Below are 23443 nucleotides of genomic sequence, written 5' to 3' on the forward strand. Positions count from 1 at the left end.
CAAAAATAGTGTAAGTACGTGCTTCTTCCTATCTGTATGTTGAGAGATTCCTCATTCTTTTTTATGGTTGCACATAATTCATTATGCAGATATACAATTTATTTAACCAGTCCCATATTGATGGATATTAGGTTATTTCCAGTCCTTTGATGTGACCAAGAAAGATAATAATCAAAAATGCTGAAAGAACAATATTGTCTTTTTCAGTTTGGGCAGCCATAAGAAACTTCCATAGACTAGGTGGTTTGTAAACAAGAGAAATTTATTTCCCCCAGTACTGGAGGCTGAAAATCTGAGATCAGGGTGTCTGCATGGTTATGCTTTGGTGAGGACTCTTTTGGGGCTTGCAGACTGCTGACTTCTTGTAGCCTCACAAGGTGGAAAGAGAGCTAGCTAGCTCTCTGGCCTCTTTTTATTAGGTCACTAATCTCATTCATGAGGGCTCCACCCTCAGGATCTAATTACCTACCAAATGCCTCGCCCCCAAATATCATCACATTGGGGATTAGAGTTTCAACATATGAATTTTAGTAGGGGGGATGCAGACATTCAGTCCATTAGCCGTATTCAGTTCACCTGTAATATAGTATCTGTATTATTTTATGTCTGTAGAATAATTCCTAGAAGTGGAATAGCTAGCTCAGAATTACTGTGTGTTTCTAATTTTGATAGTTACTGCTCAATTGACTTACTTGAAATTTGTATCATTTTACACTTATACCTGTAAATGTAAGAGATATGTATCTACTCTCTTAGTCTAACCACTAGAGAATATTACCAATATTTGTGGGATTTGCCAACCTGAAAAAATGGGAATTTTATCAGTGTGTTTTTAATTAACATTTATCCTATTATGAGGGAGGATCAGTATCTTATAAACTTTTAACAGTCATTTTAATTTTCTTTTCTTTGAATAGGGCCCTCATATATTTGTGCATTTTGTTATGTTGTTGGCGCATTTCTTTATTGATTTGCAAGAGTTCTTTGGGTATTAGGAACATCCTTCCTTTATCTGTGCCAACGGTACCTTTTATTTTGTCACACAGTTTATTCTTCATCAGAATTCTTTGCTCTTGAGAAGTCCCTGTGAGAGCCTGCCAGCCTTGTACACCTTTGGAGGGCAGTTTGTTGCAATTTCTCAATTTTTCTTTCACATAGAAAATGATCTGACTGAATTTTATTTCTCTTGGTGTCAACTGTGCTGAATTATTGTCTTAAAAAATTCACCATTCCATTCAGGTTTAACATATTTTTTAGAGTGTGATTTTCATAGAGTATGTTACATTCTTGGTGAAGTTTTGTCTTCTTGACCTATTAATTACTAAAAAAATACAGATAACGACAACCTAAAACAACCTATTGAAATATCTCACTGTGATGATAGATTTGTCTAGTTTTCCTTGTAATTTTTGTTCTCCATATTTTAAGGCTATATAATGTGATGTTTTCAAGTACAGAATTATTTTAAGTTCCTAATGGGTTCCTTTTTTAATCTGATATTTTATAACTTTTTCCCCAAGTTTTCTAGTTTCCCACCATACCCCAGATTCTTAAGTAATTTAGGGCACAATAATTTTCAGAGAAAGAATGATTAAGAATTTATGGAAATCTTAGGAAGGTCAAATTGACACAGTGCCTTGGAAGAGAGAAATATGGGTAGTTGAAGTATATAGAGAAATGCCTATGATATACACAAATTGCATGTACATGTATTAAGACTATAACATATGTCAGTTACTTCACTAGATGCCAGTGCGTAGGCATGTACCTGAATCTGCCTCACTAATTGGGCAGATTAATGGGAAGTTAACTTTATTTTTCCAAGAAAAAGAAACAAAATCAATATTTAAATTTTGGAAAACATAATTGTTAAATTATTTTTCATATTGTGTAGATTCACATCTCTTTAATCAATGGGAGACCAAGTGCCGATGATCCTTCTCCAGAACTGCTGGAATTTACCTCTGCTCGCTATATTCGCCTGAGATTTCAGAGGATCCGCACACTGAATGCTGACTTGATGATGTTTGCTCACAAAGACCCAAGAGAAATTGACCCCATTGTCACCAGAAGAGTAAGTTATGATGAATCACATTAGAGCCTACAAATGATATCCCACTTTTTTGTCTGTTAAGTACTTTAAAAATGTTTTCAGTGATTTGTAGGAGTGGTTATTATCAAATTTTTATTTTAGAATTATGAATTATTTTTATTATTATTATTTGCAATTTGGCAGACTTTCCTTTGTTCAGATCCAAGCTGTGCCACTTATTACATGTGTAACATTTATCAAACATTTTAGCCTTCTCAAACTTTAATTTCTTCTTTTGTAAAATGAGAATCACAATGTCTACTTAATAATCTTATTTTTCAGAATAAAATTAGCCTTTGTCACTTTAGGCGATCTATACTACTATTATAATTGGCTTTGGCGAGTTACTACTGGAAGTGCAGGGGCTTTGAAGCATTTTTTTGCCACAACTGAGCCAGTATACACACGTTCACACATACAGAGAGCAGTATGTCTTAAACCTTAATGTGCATGGGATTAGCCAGTGATCTTGTGGAAATATAGGTTATGATTCAGTAGGGCGGAGCTGAGACGCTGCACTTCAAAAACTTTACAGGTGATGCTGATGTTGCTGGTTTGTGGGCCATCAAATAATTTGGTTTTATGCCTGATTAATGAATCACAAGCCATAGTTTTAAAAATGCACTGCTATAGGAGAAAACTGATTCTACATACTGTTTTATTTTCCTTTACAAATAATATATTAGGGGAAAAAAGTTTAAAGCATCTTTTCAAAAGCTTTTTGAACACAAGAGCTAACAGAAGTGCTGTCTTCCAGTGTTAAACAGGAATTTGTGGAATTACAAGATAGATGATCAACCCAGATTGCTATGAGTGATAACCGTGCTTCCTCCTGTCTACCTTCTACCATATTCACTGGTTTATGGCACCTCCCACATATGCTGCTACACAACCAAAGCATTATTACCAGGGAAGTCAATTCAGCCATAACTCTATAAAGCAAACTCCTGTGAATAGAGTATCTACTGTATGACTAGAGGTATAGCTAAGAGAAAATACTATAGGGAGAAATTAATATTGTAGGACAAAGCACTTAATTCTAGAATGATCCTACTAAGGTAAGACCACGGTCATCGGTTGCAAAATTGCTGAATCACTAGGGTTAGTAGTTACAGATCCTAAATACTCCTCACATGTTTTCTTTTCTTGTTACTTAACTTCCCACACCCATCCTCTCCATCATCACAAGATAACTTTTAAGGCTTTAGTTAGTCCCATGCAACATATGTCAGGTGTTTTAGTGCCCTGTATTTTCCAAACTCGAAATAATTTCCGTTTGTATTATATCTCAACATATTGTAAATTGTCTCATGCAAAACTAATCATTATTTTATAGCAATGTTTAGATTTTTCACTTGTTTAAGAAAACATTTTCAATTCTAATTTTGGCGTGACTTAAAAATATACACCAACGAAGACTGGTGTGAAATTGGAGTGAAATTTAACTTTCTTGACAGTATATCTATCAGAGAAAAAAAATCAATGAAAATAAATTAGTGTTCTTTCTATCATCTTTTGCAGGAAGTAGAATGGGGGTTGGGGTACACATCTATTATTTATAACTTTATCATACATGAGTCTTTAAAATAGTGCAGTATAAGTCAACATATAAATATGTTTTTTTGAAAGTACTCAAGTTCAATAAACACTACGTTTAAATATATAAAAATAAGATTGCAAATTTCAGCTCTTCTTCATGACTCAAAAGCAAAGCATTATACATTTATATTTAAAATAGATTTCCCAGTTTTAAAAGCATTTACAAATACTACTGTATCAGCTTTTTAAGCAAATATCTCTATTTGTATCTATATTATTAAGTGATGAGGTTAAATGAAAAGAATATTTTTATACTATCCAAACTCCCTAGCCAGTTCCATTAGTTCAAGGTCTAGGTATATCAAATAAGATAACATAACAAAAATATTTTCAAAGACACCATATGTATGTAACAAAAACAAATAATAGGAAAAAGAAACAAAGAAGTAAATTGGAAAAAGGGGATTTTTAGTCAGGGAAGTCAGATATGTGTCCACCTACATATTCTAGCTAAATCTGTTTTTTTTCTTTTGTGTGTATAATTGGAATAATAGAACTATCTAGCACTAAGATGGTTATTTGAATATGATAATGTAAAGTGCTCTGACAATTATAAAATGTTATATACACATTAATTGAAATTTTAAAAATAGTCCAGCCTCCATAATTATCCTTTAAAAATAGTTGGGTAGATTAAAATAATTAGTAACATAGCTCTATGTTAACTTCATATATAAAGGTAATTGTATGGACTATATTACATAGTAATATAAAAATGCAAATGTTCCGCACAATAAACTTACAGTTAATGACTTTTTAATTTTCTTCTTAATATGGTTAAGGAATATATTGTTATAAGCACAATTTCTCCCTCAATTTTGTTGGTTCTTTTCAAATCCATCAAGTAAAACAGTGTGCATATGATTTGTGAATACTGCAGTTCCTATAATCACAATAAAAAAGGGTTTCTTGCAAGAAACTATGTAAAACAACTTTTATGAAGAATAGCTGTCCTTAGCCCCAGATAAAAACTACTGTCAGCCACAGGTACTCTAGCATGGACTTGGTACTGACTGGGAAAAAGATATTTCTAAAATGCCCAACTAGCTTAAATTAAAGGCCACTCTTCCTTTGGGCTAAGATTACAATGCTAGGAGTTACTTTGTCAGTTTTGTGAGTCCTCACTTGTCCTCAAGAAACACAAATGTCCTTCAAACTAAGGATAAAAGCAGAAAATAAAGTTTTTACTGAATGTCCCCTTTTGTTACTTTCACCTTGCAGTCATCTTAACAGGATTTCTCTCTGGATTGCTTTTTGCAGTATTACTACTCGGTCAAGGATATTTCGGTTGGAGGGATGTGCATCTGCTATGGTCATGCCAGGGCTTGTCCACTTGATCCAGCGACAAATGTATGTATATTTATAGGATGCTTAGGCAAAATGAAGCCCTGAGCTGTAAAATGTTTCATGAGAGTCTTTGCTGACAGAGAACGCTGTAAATGGGTGTCAGGTCCCCACTTAGACAGTGTAACAGAAATCCATGCCAGGGTGAAATAAGAGCTGGCAGTTAGGATGCTAGACTTTGAAATCAGCCATCACAGTATCAGAAAACAGATTAGTTTTTCTTTTTTTTTTTTTTTTTTTCAAAAAGGCTCCAAACTGGTCTATCTATTTTGAAACCTCTCTAGCTATGACAGCCTGCCTCATGATTTAGCTTTAGAGAATGCCTGCCATCAGTCAACCTGACCATTTCTTTTAAAGTTTCTAATCAAAACATTAATGCAAATGAGTAAAAAAATGTGCAGGGAAGTAAATATATAAGTGGCAATGGAACAGGAGGATAAAATAGGGCAGGGGCAATAAGGGGGTTTAGGGGGTGGAGTGGGTGAGAGAATCAAGAGAGTACTGATAGTGGCAAGCCAGAAAATGCCAGAATGCTTTTGGATAGAATTTTTTCATTAATGACAATGAATTAAGTGAACATAACCTAAAGGAGAAGACGAATGAGCATGTATTTTTCCTGTCATAGACAAACTGGTGAAATTCAAACTCACCTTCTGTATAGTATATGGAAAAATACATTGAATAGGAAGATCAGTAAATGTAAATCGGGCCACATTTTTTTTTCTCAAATATTGTAATGCAAATGACATTATACTCAAAGCTAGTTTTCTGATTATTGGATTATAATGTTATCGCCTAGGAAGATTAAAGTACACTAACATATTTTTATGTGGAAAGCTGCAGTGCTGCTTTCTGCCTGGTATGGGTGCTTTCTTCTTTTTTTTTTTCCATTTTTTAAAATTTTACTTTAAATCCTGGGATACTCGTGCACAACATGCAGGTTTGTTACATAGGTAAATGTGTGTCATGGTCGTTTGCTGCCCCTATCAACCCGTCACATAGGCATAATTTTCCACAGGCTTTACAGAGTCCCTTTGTCTCACTGGCTTTCTGCATTTTGAAAATCCCTTTACTGTTATTTTATTTGGAGGAAGTGAAAAAATGCATATGCCAGCATGGAATACTACACTGCCATAAAAAGGAATGAGATCATGTCCTTTGCAGGGACATGGATGAAGCTGGAAACCATCATCCTCAGGAAACTAACACAGGAACAGAAAACCAAACACTGTATGTTCTCACTCATAAGTGAGAGCTAAACAATGAGAACACATGGACTCAAGGAGGGGAACAACACACCAGGGCCTATCAGATGGAGGGAGGCAAAGGGAGGGAGAGCGTAGGACAAATAGCTAATGCATGCAGGGTGCTTTCTATCAGGTGTACAGGTGAGCAGTGTTTCCCAGGCTTTAAAAGTCCACAAGACAGCCTTGGAAGGCCAATTCCATGTGGTAAATTGAGACTGTATTCAGAGCACACACAGACAGGAGATTTAGTCCTAGAGACATTAGATTTCTGATTTACCTGCACCCCTAGAGGCCTAGGAATCAACTCCCTCCTTTTTGCCACATCCAAAAATACTAACAACATTTTGAGGGGAGCCTTAAAACAAGCTAATCGACCCCAAAAAACACATAGATCCCAGGCATCAGAGAAGAAGAATCCAGTCTTCAAGGCCACTCTCAGCTGGGCCTTCCTGCTTTCTTCTGAGCCTAAAACCAGCGATTCCAGAACCAGCCTGGACTTCCTTAAGCTGATGTTGATCAAATATACCCACTTCAAGCCTGGCACCACTTTCTTCCCAGGCTGGCTAGTTTTACATTTTAGTACATAGTCCAGATGTTTTCTCTTTTCTTCATAGTACCATTAGAGAGAGGCTTCCTTTATGGTTCTAAATGAGGCTAAAATTTGTGCTTCCTCCCTCTTTTTGACTAGAAATCTCGCTGTGAGTGTGAGCATAACACATGTGGCGATAGCTGTGATCAGTGCTGTCCAGGATTCCATCAGAAACCCTGGAGAGCTGGAACTTTTCTGACTAAAACTGAATGTGAAGGTATGTTCTTTAGAAGCCAACAAAATATGTCATTCTTCCTTTCCAAGAAAAAAAGCCAGTAATGAAAAATAGTGAAATGGCTGGTTATGCAAATGCGTCAACAAATACTCATTTATATTATCACTTTGAAGACAACCCATATGTCTAGCTTTTCCTAAAGGGAAATATCTAAGAAATGTAGCAGATGACTTCATAGCCTAATAGTGACAACTGGTCTCTTTAGGTGACAGGTATCATGGAGAAACCTGTGTTTCTGGAGATTTTCTCAACCCAAGAAAAGACGTAAAAATAGTCTTGGGCTGAACTGCAAACCTAAACTAGTATGAAGTCCAATTCAACTGAATTCAAATATTAATATTACAGTAAATCAGCCCTAACCACATTTTTTTCAGCTCACTAAGTATATGTGGCCTTCAAAAACAGCTTGATCGACATTTTAAATTAATACCAACACTATATATTATTCGAATAACAAATTAACTCAACTCACATTTATCATGTACAACGTGTCAGACATGACAGGTCTTTAAAACTATTGAATCATAACACACCTTAATCATAAAATGTTCCCCAGCTATAAGATATAAAGCCGGCCTTCCATATCCATGGTTTCTCCATCCATGGGTCTAACCAACTGCAGATCAAAAATGTTTGAAAAAAAGTTGCATCTGTACTGAACTTGTAAAGACGTTTTTCTTCTTATTTCCTAAACAATATAACAACTATTTATATAGCATTTACATTTTGTTAGGTATTATAAGTAATCTAGAGATGATTTAAAGTATACAGGAAGATGTGCATAGGCTGTATGCAAATACTATGCCACTGTATAACAGGAACTCGAGTATCCTTGAATCTTGGTGTTTGAGGGAGGTCCTGGAACCATTCCCATGGATATTGAGGGATGACTGTATTTTCTTTTTAATTTGAGATTCTGCATATATGCTATTAGGTCTCCTTATTTTCCACACTCACTTCATTTGCTTTTGGATTTGTGTCTGCCTGCTTACAAAGATATTATGGATTAGAAATCTCCCATTATTACAGAAGCATATCTGGAGGCATGAGCCACCATTGGATCATCACTCACCGTGCATGGTAGGGGACCATTGGAAGCCCAGGCTTTGTTTCCTTCAACTACTTCCAGCCATGTTCTGGCTAATCCCTTAGTTCTCCACAGCTTCTCCATGGAGAACAGACATTTGTTCTTAATAGTAACTTTAAATGTAATGCCACCCAGGGATGTTTGCTCTCGAGCTCCTTTAAATTTTAATTAAATTTCTCTTCTGTTTGTGGAATATCAGTAATCATAAGTGGGAGCAGCACTTGAAGGTAGGGGTCTTCCTGTTGCCACTGACATGCTTTCACACAGTGATAATTATGTAATGTTAAGTGGCTCTGCAAAATCCTTTACCACTCTTTAGTTGTGTTTCTATGTTTAAATACAAAACAAAAAGAATAGAGCAACTTGTTAGCAATAGAGGTAGACTAAGCAAAGCAAGACATTTCAAACTGCTACTGTACACATTTTTAAAATAGTGGAATTGTGAAACATTTTTTTTCTTTCCCTGTAGGGAAGAGGGGAGGTCATATTTCCAAACTGAAAAACAAACATTTTAAAAACCCAGAAATTCAAGATGGGGATCTTAGCCATAAAGCCATACATAAAAATCACACTTTCAGCAGTGAATACATTCCTAAAAGCTTAAGTAAAAATTTTCTTTTCCAAGTCAAATCATATTCCAATCACCTTAATATTTAGAAAAATCCTTCCGTGACATGACAAATCCCTCCATAAAATGAATAATCACATTCTAATTCATTTGAGTTTAATTTGGATTTTCATCAATCTAGCTTACATAAGGCAAGATAATATCTCTAAAAAGCATAGAATATTCATTCAATTGCTAAGCCTTTACTAAAGAACAGTTTCATATGATATATCTTGGACATTCTGTGAAATAGTAAGTTGCTGATGACAGAGCAAAAACATGGCATCATGATCAGTTACTAGCCATATTCTTGAAGGTTACAGACAGAGCTGGGTAGGCTGCAGCCCACAGACAGGAAGTGGGGCTGTAGGTGTAGGGTCCTGGCTGCACAGTGTGTGAAGGACCGTTTCTTTGGCATCAGTGTTTTACCTACAGTAGCTCGTAGTACTAAACACTCTTGACAACACCAATTCTAAATAGTGTGAGAATAAGTCTATATTACTTTATGTTTTCCTCTGCTTATACTGGCAGCAGAAGTTTTGACTGTTTCTTGAAATACACTATTACAACAAAGCTTTTAAGAATTCATAGCCAGGTCCAGTGGCATGCTCCTATAATCCCAGCTACTGAAAAGAAGCTATGGTGGGAGGATCTCTTGAGCCCAGGAGTTTGAGGCCAGCCTGGGCCACATAGTGAGACCCTGTCTGTATTACTCCGTTTTCACACTGCTGTAAAGATACTACCCGAGACTGGGTAATTTATAAAGGAAAGAGGTTTAGTTGACTCACTCTTCTGCATGGCTAGGAGGCCTCAGGAAACTTACAATCAAGGGGGAAGAGGGAGCAGGCATGTCTTACGTGGTACAGGAGAGAGAGGAGAAAGTGAAGGGGGAAGAGCCCCTTATCAAACCATCAGATCTTGTAAGAACTCACTCACTATCACGAAGACAGCATGGGGGAGCTGCCCCCTTGAGCCAATCTCCTCCCTCCCTCCATACGTGGAGATTACAATTTCAAATGAGATTTGAGTGAGGACACAGAGCCAAACCATATCGCTGTCTTTCTGAAGAAAAAAAAGGAATTTTTGTATGTTGTCCTAAAGACATAAAACTGATTACAATGCCTAGTGATTTGTATTTATCACTATGTGTTCCCTAACGTTTGAAACTCTCCATTAACATAGCAAAACTACTATATTCTAAATCAAATGTCAGCAGGTTGGGAAAGGTATTTACAACAAACATGACAAGGGGATAATAACCTTTCTGTATTAAGAGATCTTACGTATCAATAAGAAAAAAGTTAATTAACCTGTTAGAAAGATCAAAACAGGTATTCCTCAGAAATGACGTATAACTTTGTAAAAAGATAATGACACTCATAATGAAGGAAGTATCAATTAAGACAATGACATTATTTTTCACTTATCAAAGTGTTTATTCTTCTACTCAACAAATATTTGAATGCTTATTATGTCCAGGAATTGTATTCAAGGGTTGATAACACACAAGGTTGGTGGCTATGGAGAAACTGTTTTATCATATCTACTAGAGGAAAAGTCATTTGTCATAGCGTTCCTGGAGGGGAATTTTTTAAGCGATTAAAATTTAAATTTTACATATCCTTTGACTAGAAATTATGCTTCCGGGAATTTACCCTATAGATATATTCATATAGATGTACAGGCATATTATAATGATCCTCGTCATTATTATACAAGTGCTACCACTACTGCTACTAACATTTATTGAGCTCAGTATTTAGTATGTTTCAGGCATTCTGCTAAGCATTCTCAAAACATGTATGAGACAAGTACTAAAGTGATGCTAGGACTTGAGTTTTTGCCTCAAAGTCACTCAACTGGCAAATAGGAAACTTTTCTAACATTAGAACCCCTCCCTCCTCCCGGCATCCTTGTCCTCCCAGTATGTGTGCAGTGTTATTTGTAAAGGGAGGAACATGGAAACTGTGTAACTGTTCATTAATAGGGACCTGATAAATACCTTCATTCAAGTAGTGTAGTACCCTGTGTACCCTTAGGAGATACACATGCTAATATGGAAAGGGCTCCATGATTTACCGTTAGTGAAAGGAAACGGTTCTAAACAGTATACAAATGCCGCTTCCCTTTTGTAGAATAAATAAAAAGATTGAGCTGTATGCATACAAGCACACCTTACACACACACACACACACACATACACACACACACACGTGGAAATAAATGTAAGTACTCCTAAGAAACTCAACATGTCAGGTAGGAAGGAGACTGCATTGGTATATTTCCCTGGTTCTATCCTGATATAAATTCTTCATGTTTAGAAAAGTCTTACACAATCCTTTCTGGAGAAAGTGATTTTTCACTTCTTTGAATTCTTCTAATGTAACATGAAAAAGACAAGGAGGAAGAAGAGAAGAAAAATCAATTGTGAATTTCTTTATAAGACATTACGCTAATGATTTCACATGCATTATCTCACTTGTGCTTTTAAATATCCCAATCTAGTAATTACTATTGACCACTCCATGTTTTATATGGAAACTGAGCCTTCGTGAAATTAAGAAGTTTCCAATGTCATATGACTGCTAAGTAGGGGAGAGCACACCCACATCCAAGACAGTTGGGTGCAAAATAGCATGATCTTAGCCACTAGTAAACTAGCTCTCGGTTTGTCTTGATTCCTTGGCACCTGCCATGTATCTTATTTCATTCACCAGGTAGAATGTGAAGGGATTCTGGCAGTCTTTAGCAGTGCATACTCTGGAGTCTGGCTTCAGAGGTTGGTTTCCAATACTGATTAGAATATCTTTTACACATTATTTCACTTCTCTGGACTCAGGTTTCTAGTATACAAAAATAGGTTAATAATAATAATACCTAATTCCTAAAAGCATTTTTGAGGATTAAAATCATTAGCAACAAATATGGAGCATTTAGAACAGTGTCTGGCATTGAAAAAAACCTAAATACATTTTAGTTATTAGTATTAAAAGAAAGGAATTATATTATACATATTTTTCTTTACCCATAGGCTCTAATACAGAAATTTCCATATAGTAATAATTCATTGCAGATTACCTAGCTGTTAATCATTCAGTGCCATCATTCAATAATTTATTATTTGTTATAATAGGAAATTGTAAGTTGAACCATATAAAATTGCACGTTAGTCAAAATCAAATATTGGCAATTGCATATGATTGAGCTTAATTTATATGTTTTAATTATTTCAAATTCCATTAAAATGTGTGAATTTATTAATACCTCCAATACATCCAGATACTTTCTAGATACCTTTGTGTGTGTGTATGCTAAATGTAATTTCCCATATGGTATAAAAGTCTAGGCCAGGTGCAGTGGCTCACGCCTGTAATCCCAACACTTTGAGAGGCTGAGGTGGGCGGATCACGGGTCAGGAGTTCAAGACCAGCCTGACCAACATGGTGAAACCCCGTCTGTACTAAAAATACAAAAATTAGCTGAGTGTGGTGGTGCATGCCTGTAGTCCCAGCTACTCGGGAGGCTGAGACAGGAGGATTGCTTGAACCTGGGAGGCAGAGGTTGCAGTGAGCCAAGATCATGCCACTCTGCACTCCAGCCTGGGCGACAGAGTGAAACTCTGTCTCAAAAAAAAATCTATTATGTATAACAGAAATGATTTTCAAATGTATCTGAAATCTGAAATTGATGTTTATTAATTTATTTTTCCTCAATGCAGCATGCAATTGTCATGGAAAAGCTGAAGAATGCTATTATGATGAAAATGTTGCCAGAAGAAATCTGAGTTTGAATATACATGGAAAGTACATCGGAGGGGGTGTCTGCATTAATTGTACCCAAAACACTGCTGGTATAAACTGCGAGACATGTATTGATGGCTTCTTCAGACCCAAAGGGGTAAAGTATGCTTTTTCTTTCATAAAGAGTTATGTTTTTGCTTTTTCATACAAAAATGTTTTATACAAAAAAATAATAATTTTGAAATCTTCTGTTAACAGTTGAACTTCAAATTAAAAGGTAAGTAGGAACATTCCGTGGTTGAAACTGACCTAAATCTTTGAGGATGTAAGATAAAACATTTCCATCACTCTAGAAAGTTTTATCATGGCTCCTTCCAGTCAAGGAGTGGACCCGTAGGCAAACTCTGTTCTGATTTTTAGAACATAAATTAGTTGTGCCTCTTAGAGAATTTCATAAAAATGAAATCATACAGTACATACTAGTCTGTCTTTTTTCACTCAACATAATATTTTAAGATTTATTCATGTTGTTTATGCATCAGTAGTTCTTTTTTTTGAAATTGCTGAGTAGTATTTCTCTGCATGAACATATCAAAATTTTAAATCCATTCTCCTGTTGATAGAAATTAGGATCATTTCCAGTTTTAGCTTAGTTGCTACAAATAATTTTATACTAGTTATTTTATAGTCATATTTTTATTTACCTTGTGTAAATACTTAGGAATAGAATGCTTTTTTCATAGGATAGGTAGATGCTTAACTTTGTAAGAAACCGTCAACATTTTGCCAAATTAGTAATAATGTATAACATGTTCACCAAAAAGTTATATGAATTTCAGTTGTTCTATGTCATCTCTAATATTTGATGTTGACTATCTTTTTGGATTTTAGTCATCTAGTGGGTGTGAAATGGCATCTGATTATGGATTTAATTTTAACTGTTAGGGTTTATTGACCGTTCCTATATCTTCTCTTATGAAGTAGATGTTCAAAGTCTAAATATTTTTTTATCCTAAAAACCAAAATTTTAACTTACAGAGCTATTGCCCATATCAAGTAAATGTTTGTGTGTGGTGTGAAATAAGTAACCAGATTTATATGGTTAACCTGAAGTTCTAGCACCATTTGATGAAAAATCAATTGATCATATTACATGGATCAATTTCTAGAACCTTAGTTATCTATATTTCCAAGCATCTATTTTTCCCTCTATGTGCTAATACCATACTATCTTTGTTGCTTTAATTAGTCTAGAATTTAGGTAATATAATGTACCAACTTTATTCTTTATTTTCAATATTGTTTTGTCTATAGTAGGGGCTTTTTTGTTTGTGTTTCTATACAATTTTAGAATCAACTTGTCAATTACAGAAAAATTAGGATTATTGCTTAGAATCTATATACAAATATGGAAAATGGAGCTTGAGGAGATATTGGTCAAAGAATATAACATTTCAGTTAGATAATAGGAATACATTGAAGATATTTATTGTACAGCATGGTGACTATAGTTAAGAACAATATATTCTTGAAAAATGCTGAGAGTAGATTTTAAGTGTTCTCACCAAAAAAATTGATAATTATGTTAGGTAATATATTAATTAGCTTGATATAACCATTTCACAATTTGTATATATGTAATGTATATATACAGTGATATTCAAAATATGTCACACATGATAAATATATACAATTTTGTCAAAAAAATTAAACTTTAAAAGAAAACGGGTATTGAGGCAAGTAACATCATAATAATATTGAGTCATTTAACCAATGAACATAGCATATCTCTCCATTTATTTCTGTCTTCTTTATTCATGTCAGTGTTCCAGTACAGAGATCTTGCATGTCTTTTGTTAAATTAATCTTTAGTATTTTGCTTTGCATTATTGTAAAAAAATTGTTTTTTAAATAGCTTTCCAATTATTTAATGTAATTAATTAAAGAATTTTGAATATTGACTTTATGTCCTATAGCCATCCTTAATTTCTTTATTAATTCTAGTAGTTTTAAACTACATGCTTTAGAAACATACACATAAACAATCATTTTACCTGCAAGTACATTCAGGCTTACTTCTTCCTTTGCAATCTTTGTGCCAAGGTTAACTAAAAATGGTGAGAGCTGACATCTTCACTTTGTTCCGAATTTTAAAGGGAAACCTAATATTTCACTATTGAGTATGATGTGAACTGCAGATTTTTTATGGACACCCTTTATCAGATTCAGTAGGTCCCCTACTATTCCTAAGTTGCAGAGAGTTTTTGTAACAAAATGGTTTTGAATTTTGTCGTATGCTTTTTGAAACCTACTGAAATGAACATAACGATTTTCTCCTTTATTCTGTTAACGTGGACAATTTACGCAAATTGAATTTTAAAATATGAAGGCAGCTTTGCATTTGTGAATTAATCTCCATTTGGTTATGATATATTATCATTTTTATATATTGGATGACTCAATTGACTAATGTTTGGTTAAGAATTTTGACATCCTCTCATAAAAGATATTGGATTGGTCTATAATTTTATTTTCTTATAATGTCTTTGTCAGATTTTTTTATTGGGGTATACTGGCATCAACAAATGATCTGGGAAATGAACTTCCTCTTCCTCTGTTTTCTAAAGTAACTTCAGATTAAAATTAATTCTCTTTAAAATGCTTGATAAAATTTCCTAGTGAAATTATCTGAGCCTCTAGTTTTCTTTGTGGGAAGAACTTTTTTTAAATGCATTGGCTATTTTTTATTAGACATAAGGCTAGATAGGTTTTGTATTAATATTTTTGAGGAGAGTCAATTTTTGATATATTGTATTTTTCAAGTAATTTGTTCAATTCATCTAAATTGTCAAATCATTGGCAATTTGCAGTTTTAAAAATTCCCTTATTATCTTCTTGAAGTCTATAGCATCTATATAGGTATCCCCTCTGTAATTTTTAAAATGATTAAGTTGTGCTTTTCTCCTTTTATTGATCACTTATGTTAGGGGTTTATCAATTTTCCTAATCTTTTCAAAAAAAACTGCCTTTTTATTTTTTGTATTTTTATTGATTCTGTTCTATTTATTATATTATTCATATGACCTGTTTTGGTTTTAAATTTCATTTTCTTTTTCTACCTATCAATTTGGAAACTTAAATTATGATTTTAAACCTTCCTTCTTTTATCATATAAACTTTTAAATATAAGTTTCCTTCTAGCAGTTCTTTAGCTGCTTCTCATGAATTCAGAAATGCTTTAAGTTCATTATCATTTATTTGACATAATTTCTAATTTGTGATTTATTTTTTGCTGTTTAACTTCCAAATATTTGAGCTTTTTAAAATATTATATTTTTTATTTCTACACTGGATGTTTATGATCTGAGATGTTTTTTTCTCAGATCTGAGATGTTTTATTTCTACACTGGATGTTTGTGATCTCTAAGATGTCAAACTTTAGAAGTTTATTGAAATTTAACTTATGATTTAGTGCATGGTCTCTCTTGGCAAACAAATAAATGTGGATTTTTCCAATCTGCGATTATGGATTCCTACCTTTCTTTCATTTTTTTTCAGTATTTCTTCATGTTCTTTGAAGCACTGTTATGAGGCACATACATATTTAGAATATTTTGAATCTTTAGATTTTTATATCTTATAAATTGATATTTTGATAACTGTGAAGATCCCCACTTAATCTCAGATATCACTTTTTGTCATAAAGTCTACTTTATTTTTTATTAATATTGCTACAGAAGTTTTCATATGCTTACTCTGTATGGTATGTTTTTTCTGATTTTGTTTAACTTTCAACCTATCTTTATTTTCATTTAAAAGGTTTCTTATAAAGAGTAAAATAGATGGATTTTTTATCCTGACAATTACTGTGTGTTTAGTCCCTAAATTTAATATAGTTAATAATATGATTGGGTTTTGCTATTTGTTTCCTATTTGTGTCACAAAATTTTTGTTCCCATTCTTCCTTTTCTGTCTACTTTTATGTTAAACAAATATTTTTCAGTATTCCATTTTATTTCCTTTATTATCTTTTTAGCAGTACCTCTTTGTATAATTTTCCATTCCAACTTTTATTTTAGGTTCAGGTAGTACATGGATAAATTATGTGTCATGGGATTTGGTGTACAGATTATTTCGTCACCCAGATAATAAGCATAATAAAATTTTCAGTCTTCACCCCCCTCCCACCCTTTTCAAGTAGGCCCTGGTGTCTATTGTTGCCTTCTTTGTGTCCATGTGTACTCAATGTTTAGCTCCCACTCATAAGAGAGAACATGCAGTATCTGGTTTTCTTTTCTTGCATTAATTCACTTAGGATAATGGCCTTCTGCTCCATCCATGTTGCTTCAAAGGACATGATTTTATTCTTTTTTATGGCTATGTAGTATTCCACGGTGTATATGTACTACATTTTCTTTATTCAGTCCACTGATGATGGTACCTAGGTTGATTCCATGTCTTTGTTATTGTGAATAGGGCTGCAATGAACATAAGCATGCATGTGGCTTTATGATCGAATGATATATATTCCTTTGGGCATATACCCAGTAATGGGATTGCTGAGTTGAGTACTAGCTCTGTTTTAAGTTTTTTGAGAAATCTCCCAACGGCTTCCCACAGTGGCGGAACTAATTTACATTCCCACCAGCAGTGTATAAGTGTTCCCTTTCTCTGCAACCTCACCAGTATCTGTTATTTTTGACTCAGTAATAGCCGTTCTGACCAGAGTGAGATGGTAGTATTTTAAGCTCATGATATAGTGATATGGTCCTATCTTTTGGACTATTGTTTTCATATATTGCACATAATTTGTAAGCCACCAATACAATGTTGTAAATTTTGTTTGAAGTCACAAAACCATGAAAACAGTCTTAAAGAAATGAAAAGAAGGAAAAAAATTTACATTAACCATACCTTTCCCATTTGCCATACTCTGTGGTTCTAGCTTATATATATTGCCCTCCTGCTTGAAAAATTTCCTTTAACATTTTTTTTTTGGTAGTGCAGAGCTGCTGGTGACAAATTTTCTCAACTTCCCTTTATCTGAAAATGTCTTTAATAGACTTTCATTATTGAAGGATATTTTCCACATAGTTACAGAGGTGTGTGTTTTCTTCTTTGTTTAGCACTTTAAAGATGTGGCACCATTATTTTCTGGATTTCATTCATTCTTATGACAACATAGCCATTATTTGTTTCTTTGTTCTATATATGTATCTTTAATTCACTAGATGATTTCAACATTTTTTTTATATCCGCCTTTTGACAGTTATACCATGTACGATAAAACTTTGCCCCGTAGACCAAATCTAACTCATGGCCTGTATTTGTATGACCTGTAAGCAAAGGATGTTTTTACATTTGTAAAGGTTTGTTAAAAGGAGAAGTAGAAGAAAGGGAGAATGAAGAGAACTAGGAGGGAGAAGAAGACGAGGAGGAATGAAGAAAGTCTTTATATGGCTTATTTTACTATCTGGCCCTTTACAGAAAAGTTTTCCAACCTCAGAGTTAAACTATGATGTGTCTATGGTTGGCTTTCAAGCTTACCTTGCTTGATTCACAAAGCTTCTAGGAACTATAAATTGAGATTTTATTCCACATTTAGGAAATTTTAGGCTTTTTTTAATTTTTATTTATTTTTTTAGGCTATTTTTTTAAAACCTGTTCTTTGACCAGTGTTTTTCCTTCTCTTTCTAGGACTCCAACTGCACGTGTGCTAGGGTGTTGATTGTATCTGAGGCAGTGCTAATTAATTTTTTTTTCTTTCTCTGTTCTTTAGATTGGATCATTTCCCATTTATCTGTCATTATACTTTGGTCTACATATAATGTATCTTTAATTTACTAGCTGATTTTAAAATATTCTCATTCGGCCAGGCACAGTGGCTCACACCAGTAATCCCAGTACTTTGGAAGGCCGAAGCGGGCAAGTCACTTTTGGTCAGGAGTTCAAGACCAACCTGGCCAACATGGTGAAACCCCGTCTCTATTAAAAATACAAAATTTAGCCAGGCATGGTGGCGGGCACCTGTAATATCTCCTACTCAGGAGACTGAGGCAGGAGAATAGCTTGAACCCAGGAAGTGAGGTTGCAGTGGGTCAAGCTTGCACCAGTGCACTTCAGCCTGGGCGAGAGAGCGAGACTCTATCTCAAAAATAAATAAAAATAAATAAATAAATAAATTCTTATTGTATTTACTTTTAACAATTGTACCATGTTTGAGAAAACTTTGGCCTGTAGGCCAAATCCTGGCCTATGGCCAGATGGCTACAAAAGTAGTCGTTAGGTTGACTACTCTTCCTCCTATCGTCTCTACCTGATGTTAAGCATATCCAGTGAATTATTAAATTGAGGTATTTTACTTTTCAGCTTTCTGGAGTTCTTATGTTCCTTAGAGCTTCCATTTCTCCTCTGAAATACTCCATGCCTTCACTCATTATAAACATTGTTTCCTTTATATTCTTGGACATATTTACAGAACTTACGTTGACTTCCTTGTATGCTAATTTCAATATCTGGGTCACCTCAGGATCTGCTTTTATCAACTTCTTTTTTTAATAAGGACAATATTTTCCTGTATATCTAACACAGTAATCCTCTTTTATTCACAGAGGATATGTTCCAGGAACCCCAGTTGATACCTGAAATCACAGATAGTACCAAACCTATATATACTATGCTTTTTCTATCTGATACCTGTGATGGGACTAAGTGACTAACAGGAGGGTAGTGTCTATACAGCATAGATATGCTGGACAAGGGGATGATGCATATCCCTGGTGAGACAGAGCAAGATGGCCCGAGATTTCACCACACTATTCAAAATGGCACGCAAATTAAAACTTTTCAATTATTTATTTCTGGAGTTTTCCATTTAATATTTTTGAACTGTGGTTAACCATGATAACTGAAACCTCAGACAGCAAAACTACAGATGAGGTGAGGACTACTGTAATTTATCATCTCTACAGGACATTTCGGAGAATACAATGCAGACACTGGTTTCTGTTATGTTCCTTTGAAGATTTTGAATTGGTTCTAATTAGTAATAAACTTGCTGAGTGATCACCATGAAGTCATGAAAGTTTACTTTCATACTTTGTTAGGACAGATTAATGGAAAACTCCAGGTATTCATCAAACATTTCTAATGTAGTTAACTTGAAGTCCGAATTCTCTTTACTTTATGGTTGGTAGCATCTGAAAACTCTTCTCACCTTGTTCAGTTTACCAGTGGTTGCTTTCCACTGAATTTCCTAGAATCTCCTGAGTGAATATACGATAAAGGGATCAGTTAAGGCTGGGAAGGGTATTGTTATGCAAATTTTGTGAATTGCAGTTTAACAGCTAAAGAATTTATCTCTATGATGTTCATAAAATTATTGTCTTAAAATTTGATTTTAGATTTTTCCACTTAATAACATTTAATTTATATGTGTATATAAAATATGCCTTACCTATTCTGTGCACAGTCCTAACTTCATAATGGGGGAATGAATGAATGTGTCTTAAACAAATGATGATTGTGAAACTGATCTGTGAACTTAGTTAATTGAGATTCAGTCAGGTATATAAATAAGTCTAATTTTAACACTCTGATTTATAGTAGCAAACAAGTTTTCATTTGTAAATTAAGCCTAGATATATATACATATGAACTATATTTAATAGGTGCGCATTTCTTGGGCAAATAATTTAGTTTTTTTGTTTTTTTCCTATTACATCTGGAAAATAAATCTTGTATATACAGTATATGAACACAGTGTAGGTTTGTTTAAGTAAACTAGCTGTGTTGATATACTACATATACAAGATAAAAAGGAATGAAACATGAAAATATCAATAATTATTGAATCTAAGTAACAAATATATAGGAATTTATTATTCTATTATCTTTACTTTTGTGTAAGCATGTATAAGAACTGGGTTTTAGAAATTATAAACATGTATTAAAGGTAATTCTTATAATTTTCTCAATAATTTGCTGCTCTGTATTATTAAAACTGCTTTGTCTATAAAAGTTTGCTGAAATGAAAAATATTGCTGTTTTTATTACACTTGGTTAAATTCATTTTAATGTTTTTGTTAGGTATCTCCAAATTATCCAAGGCCATGCCAGCCATGTCATTGCGATCCAATTGGTTCCTTAAATGAAGTCTGTGTCAAGGATGAGAAACATGCTCGACGAGGTGAGAGCTGCAGCAGAATGTCACTGCTCTGATAAAAGGACAACTAAAAGCCAAATATGATTATTTTCAGAAGAATATTTTGCAGTAAATGTCACTCATGTAATAAATTTATTCTTTAATCTATCAGTGTATTAGCATTCCCTCCAGGAAGCAGTTTTTAAATTCATCTCAATAATTACTTTCATGTTTAATTATAATGTTTTCATAGCAAGAAGAGTTGAATTATGTATTTTGAGATCACACACACACACACACACACACACACACAAAGAGAGAGAGAGAGAGTCAATCACAAATCTGTGGTATATGTAATTTTTTCATATCATGTTATTTATTAGATTGTTTGTAGCTTCTATGAGTTCTAGCATGAAATGCCAGTGTTCATTGAGGAATGTGTGTGCTGTAGTGGGAAAAGCAAATAGAAGAACTCACACATTGAGATGTAGGCAATAATATAGAAAGCAAGAAGTGTTCATAAAGGACTAAGAAGGTAGTAGTCATGAATTAATGAACAGAAAGAGGCTGGCACTAATTTAAGCTAAACACTTCCTTTGAGGAATGAAATTCATGAACTCCAAACATTAAGGAATCAAATGCCAACATAACTTCTTGATATAAAGCGTTTGGGAGCTACTTCCGGGGCAGTTGCTCACCAAGTTTAAGTAGTAAATTCATAGAATGCACTGGGACACTTCTTCTCTAGAAAGACTAAAATTAATCAAGGCTACAATGTAGTTTTTTTTTTTTTCCCTAATGACTTTAGCGTTAAAAGACCAGCAATGTTTCTTAGGTACAATTCTTATAACCTGCTTTCTTTATAAAACTGTAGGATTATCAATCTGAGCATTACATGTAGACTAAATTTTGAAATATTAAAAAGCAGATAAGTTTTGATAGTCGAAGGATGAATTACTGAGCTCACTTTTCGTTTTAAGCCTTCTTTTCTTTTTGTGGTTACAAGTAAATCACAATGTTGTTTTCATTAATATCATTTAACTCTTCCCTACCCCTTTTTGAATAATGAGTATATGATCACAGAATAAAAATGGAAAAGTAGAAAAATAAATATACAAATCAGTGGTAATTCAGGAGAGATACCACTATTGACAGTTTCATATATTTCTGTCATAATGCGCACAAAAATTTCTGATATTGCTCCTCTTAACTTTATGTGATGAGTTTCCCCAAAAATCTATGAAAACTTTCTCTGAAGTCTGGTTTCAGCACCTAAATAACACATTACTATATGGTCATGCCATAATTATTTACCCTCTCAACTTTATATGGACATTAAGATTGTTTCAAATTTTTGTTTATTGTAACCAATCCTTTAATAATTATTATTCCATATAATTATTTCTCAATTATTATAAAAACAATACATAGTAAAATAAATTCTTAATAGTAAAGAAATAAAATAAGTGTCCTCTTCAACCTATTTATCCCAGTCTTACTTCCAAATTTAAAAATATTGAGCCTTTTTTCCGATTCAGTTTTTCAGTGAGTTACCTTTAATATCTAAATAATATTCTTATCAGTACTTTTATCACCATTACATATTGTCTATTGACTCTCTGTCTTGAAAGGTGAAGAAATGTATCGTTCACAACACCTCCCTCCTTCATTCCACCATCCATACATTTTTATTATGTGTTTCTTCTATGATATCTTTATCATGTTCAAGAGAGCTTACATGTCTATTTCATCATTGACTACATTTAGACTTTCTCTTGAGGTCCTACTATATAAGATGTGATAAAGACTATCATCCCTACATTCTTTGCCACTTGTCAGTGTCTGTCAATTACATATCTCTGAAATCTTTTCAAAGATTTTCACAGTTATATTCAGCTCCAGACCAATAATTAATGCTTATAATTCAAAAATAGAAATATAATAATCAAGATTGCAATACTGTAATTAGATACAAATTATTTGATACAGGCTCGAATTGCAAAATTGGACACATATTTGTAGGTCATTTTTATCTTCATGCTTACTCTGATAACTTATTTAGGAAAGACTGTAAGATGTGGTGTCATGGTTTGCACTTCTTCATCAGATTACATAACCAGATAGTAGAAAAGGATATTTTAGTGTATTACTGGCATTCATTTGATTACGAGGGAAGTACAATGTATTTCTTTTCTGATTTTTCTTTTAGTTTTCTTCATTTTCTTTTGGTAGAAGGAAGTTTTCTCCCTCGTAGATTTGTAAGAGCGCTTTAAATATTAAAAACAGTGATAGTATGTCATTTTTTAATAATCGGTGTTCAGATTTGCTTTGTGTCTCACTACTGTTGATAATTTCTAATGCACAAACTTCAAAAATTTTATGTAATCAGCTATCAAAGTTCAGGTAAAATTCTTCACTTATAATAATGATACCATCCCATGATTATTATAAATTTTGATTTTTTTGATTATTTCTTACATGCTTTATAATCCTAGAACTCTCATCTATCCCAAGATTAGAAAAATGTATTTGTTTTCTTCATCTGTATGATTTCATTTTATAATACTTAATTTTTTAATCCATCTAGAATTTATTTTGTTATATTTCATAAGGAAATTTTCAAACTACATTTTGTTTTTCAATACTCTTTTTTACTCACCTACATTTAATATTACTTTCAGCTCTTTAGACATATTAAATATATTTATTTTATTTTCTGAATCTGTTAGAAGCACTCTGTTATTGAGTCTGAGTCTGCAT

At 33.5% G+C, this 23443-nt stretch overlaps 1 protein-coding gene across 2 annotated transcripts in view; it reads left to right on the forward strand.

The window, feature by feature from the left end:
* The window catches only part of LAMA2 (laminin subunit alpha 2), a 648749-nt gene that overhangs the window by 267475 nt on the left and 357831 nt on the right, over positions 1-23443 (forward strand). For both annotated transcript variants that reach the window (XM_054490395.2, XM_054490396.2), the window contains exons 5-9: positions 1895-2074; positions 4952-5041; positions 6971-7088; positions 12519-12697; positions 20629-20728. In XM_054490395.2, coding sequence (XP_054346370.2) covers positions 1895-2074; positions 4952-5041; positions 6971-7088; positions 12519-12697; positions 20629-20728 — 667 coding nt within the window. The remainder of the gene's footprint in view (positions 1-1894; positions 2075-4951; positions 5042-6970; positions 7089-12518; positions 12698-20628; positions 20729-23443) is intronic.

The sequence above is a fragment of the Pongo pygmaeus genome, chromosome 5 (genome assembly GCF_028885625.2).
Source record: "Pongo pygmaeus isolate AG05252 chromosome 5, NHGRI_mPonPyg2-v2.0_pri, whole genome shotgun sequence".
NCBI classification, from domain to species: domain Eukaryota; kingdom Metazoa; phylum Chordata; class Mammalia; order Primates; family Hominidae; genus Pongo; species Pongo pygmaeus.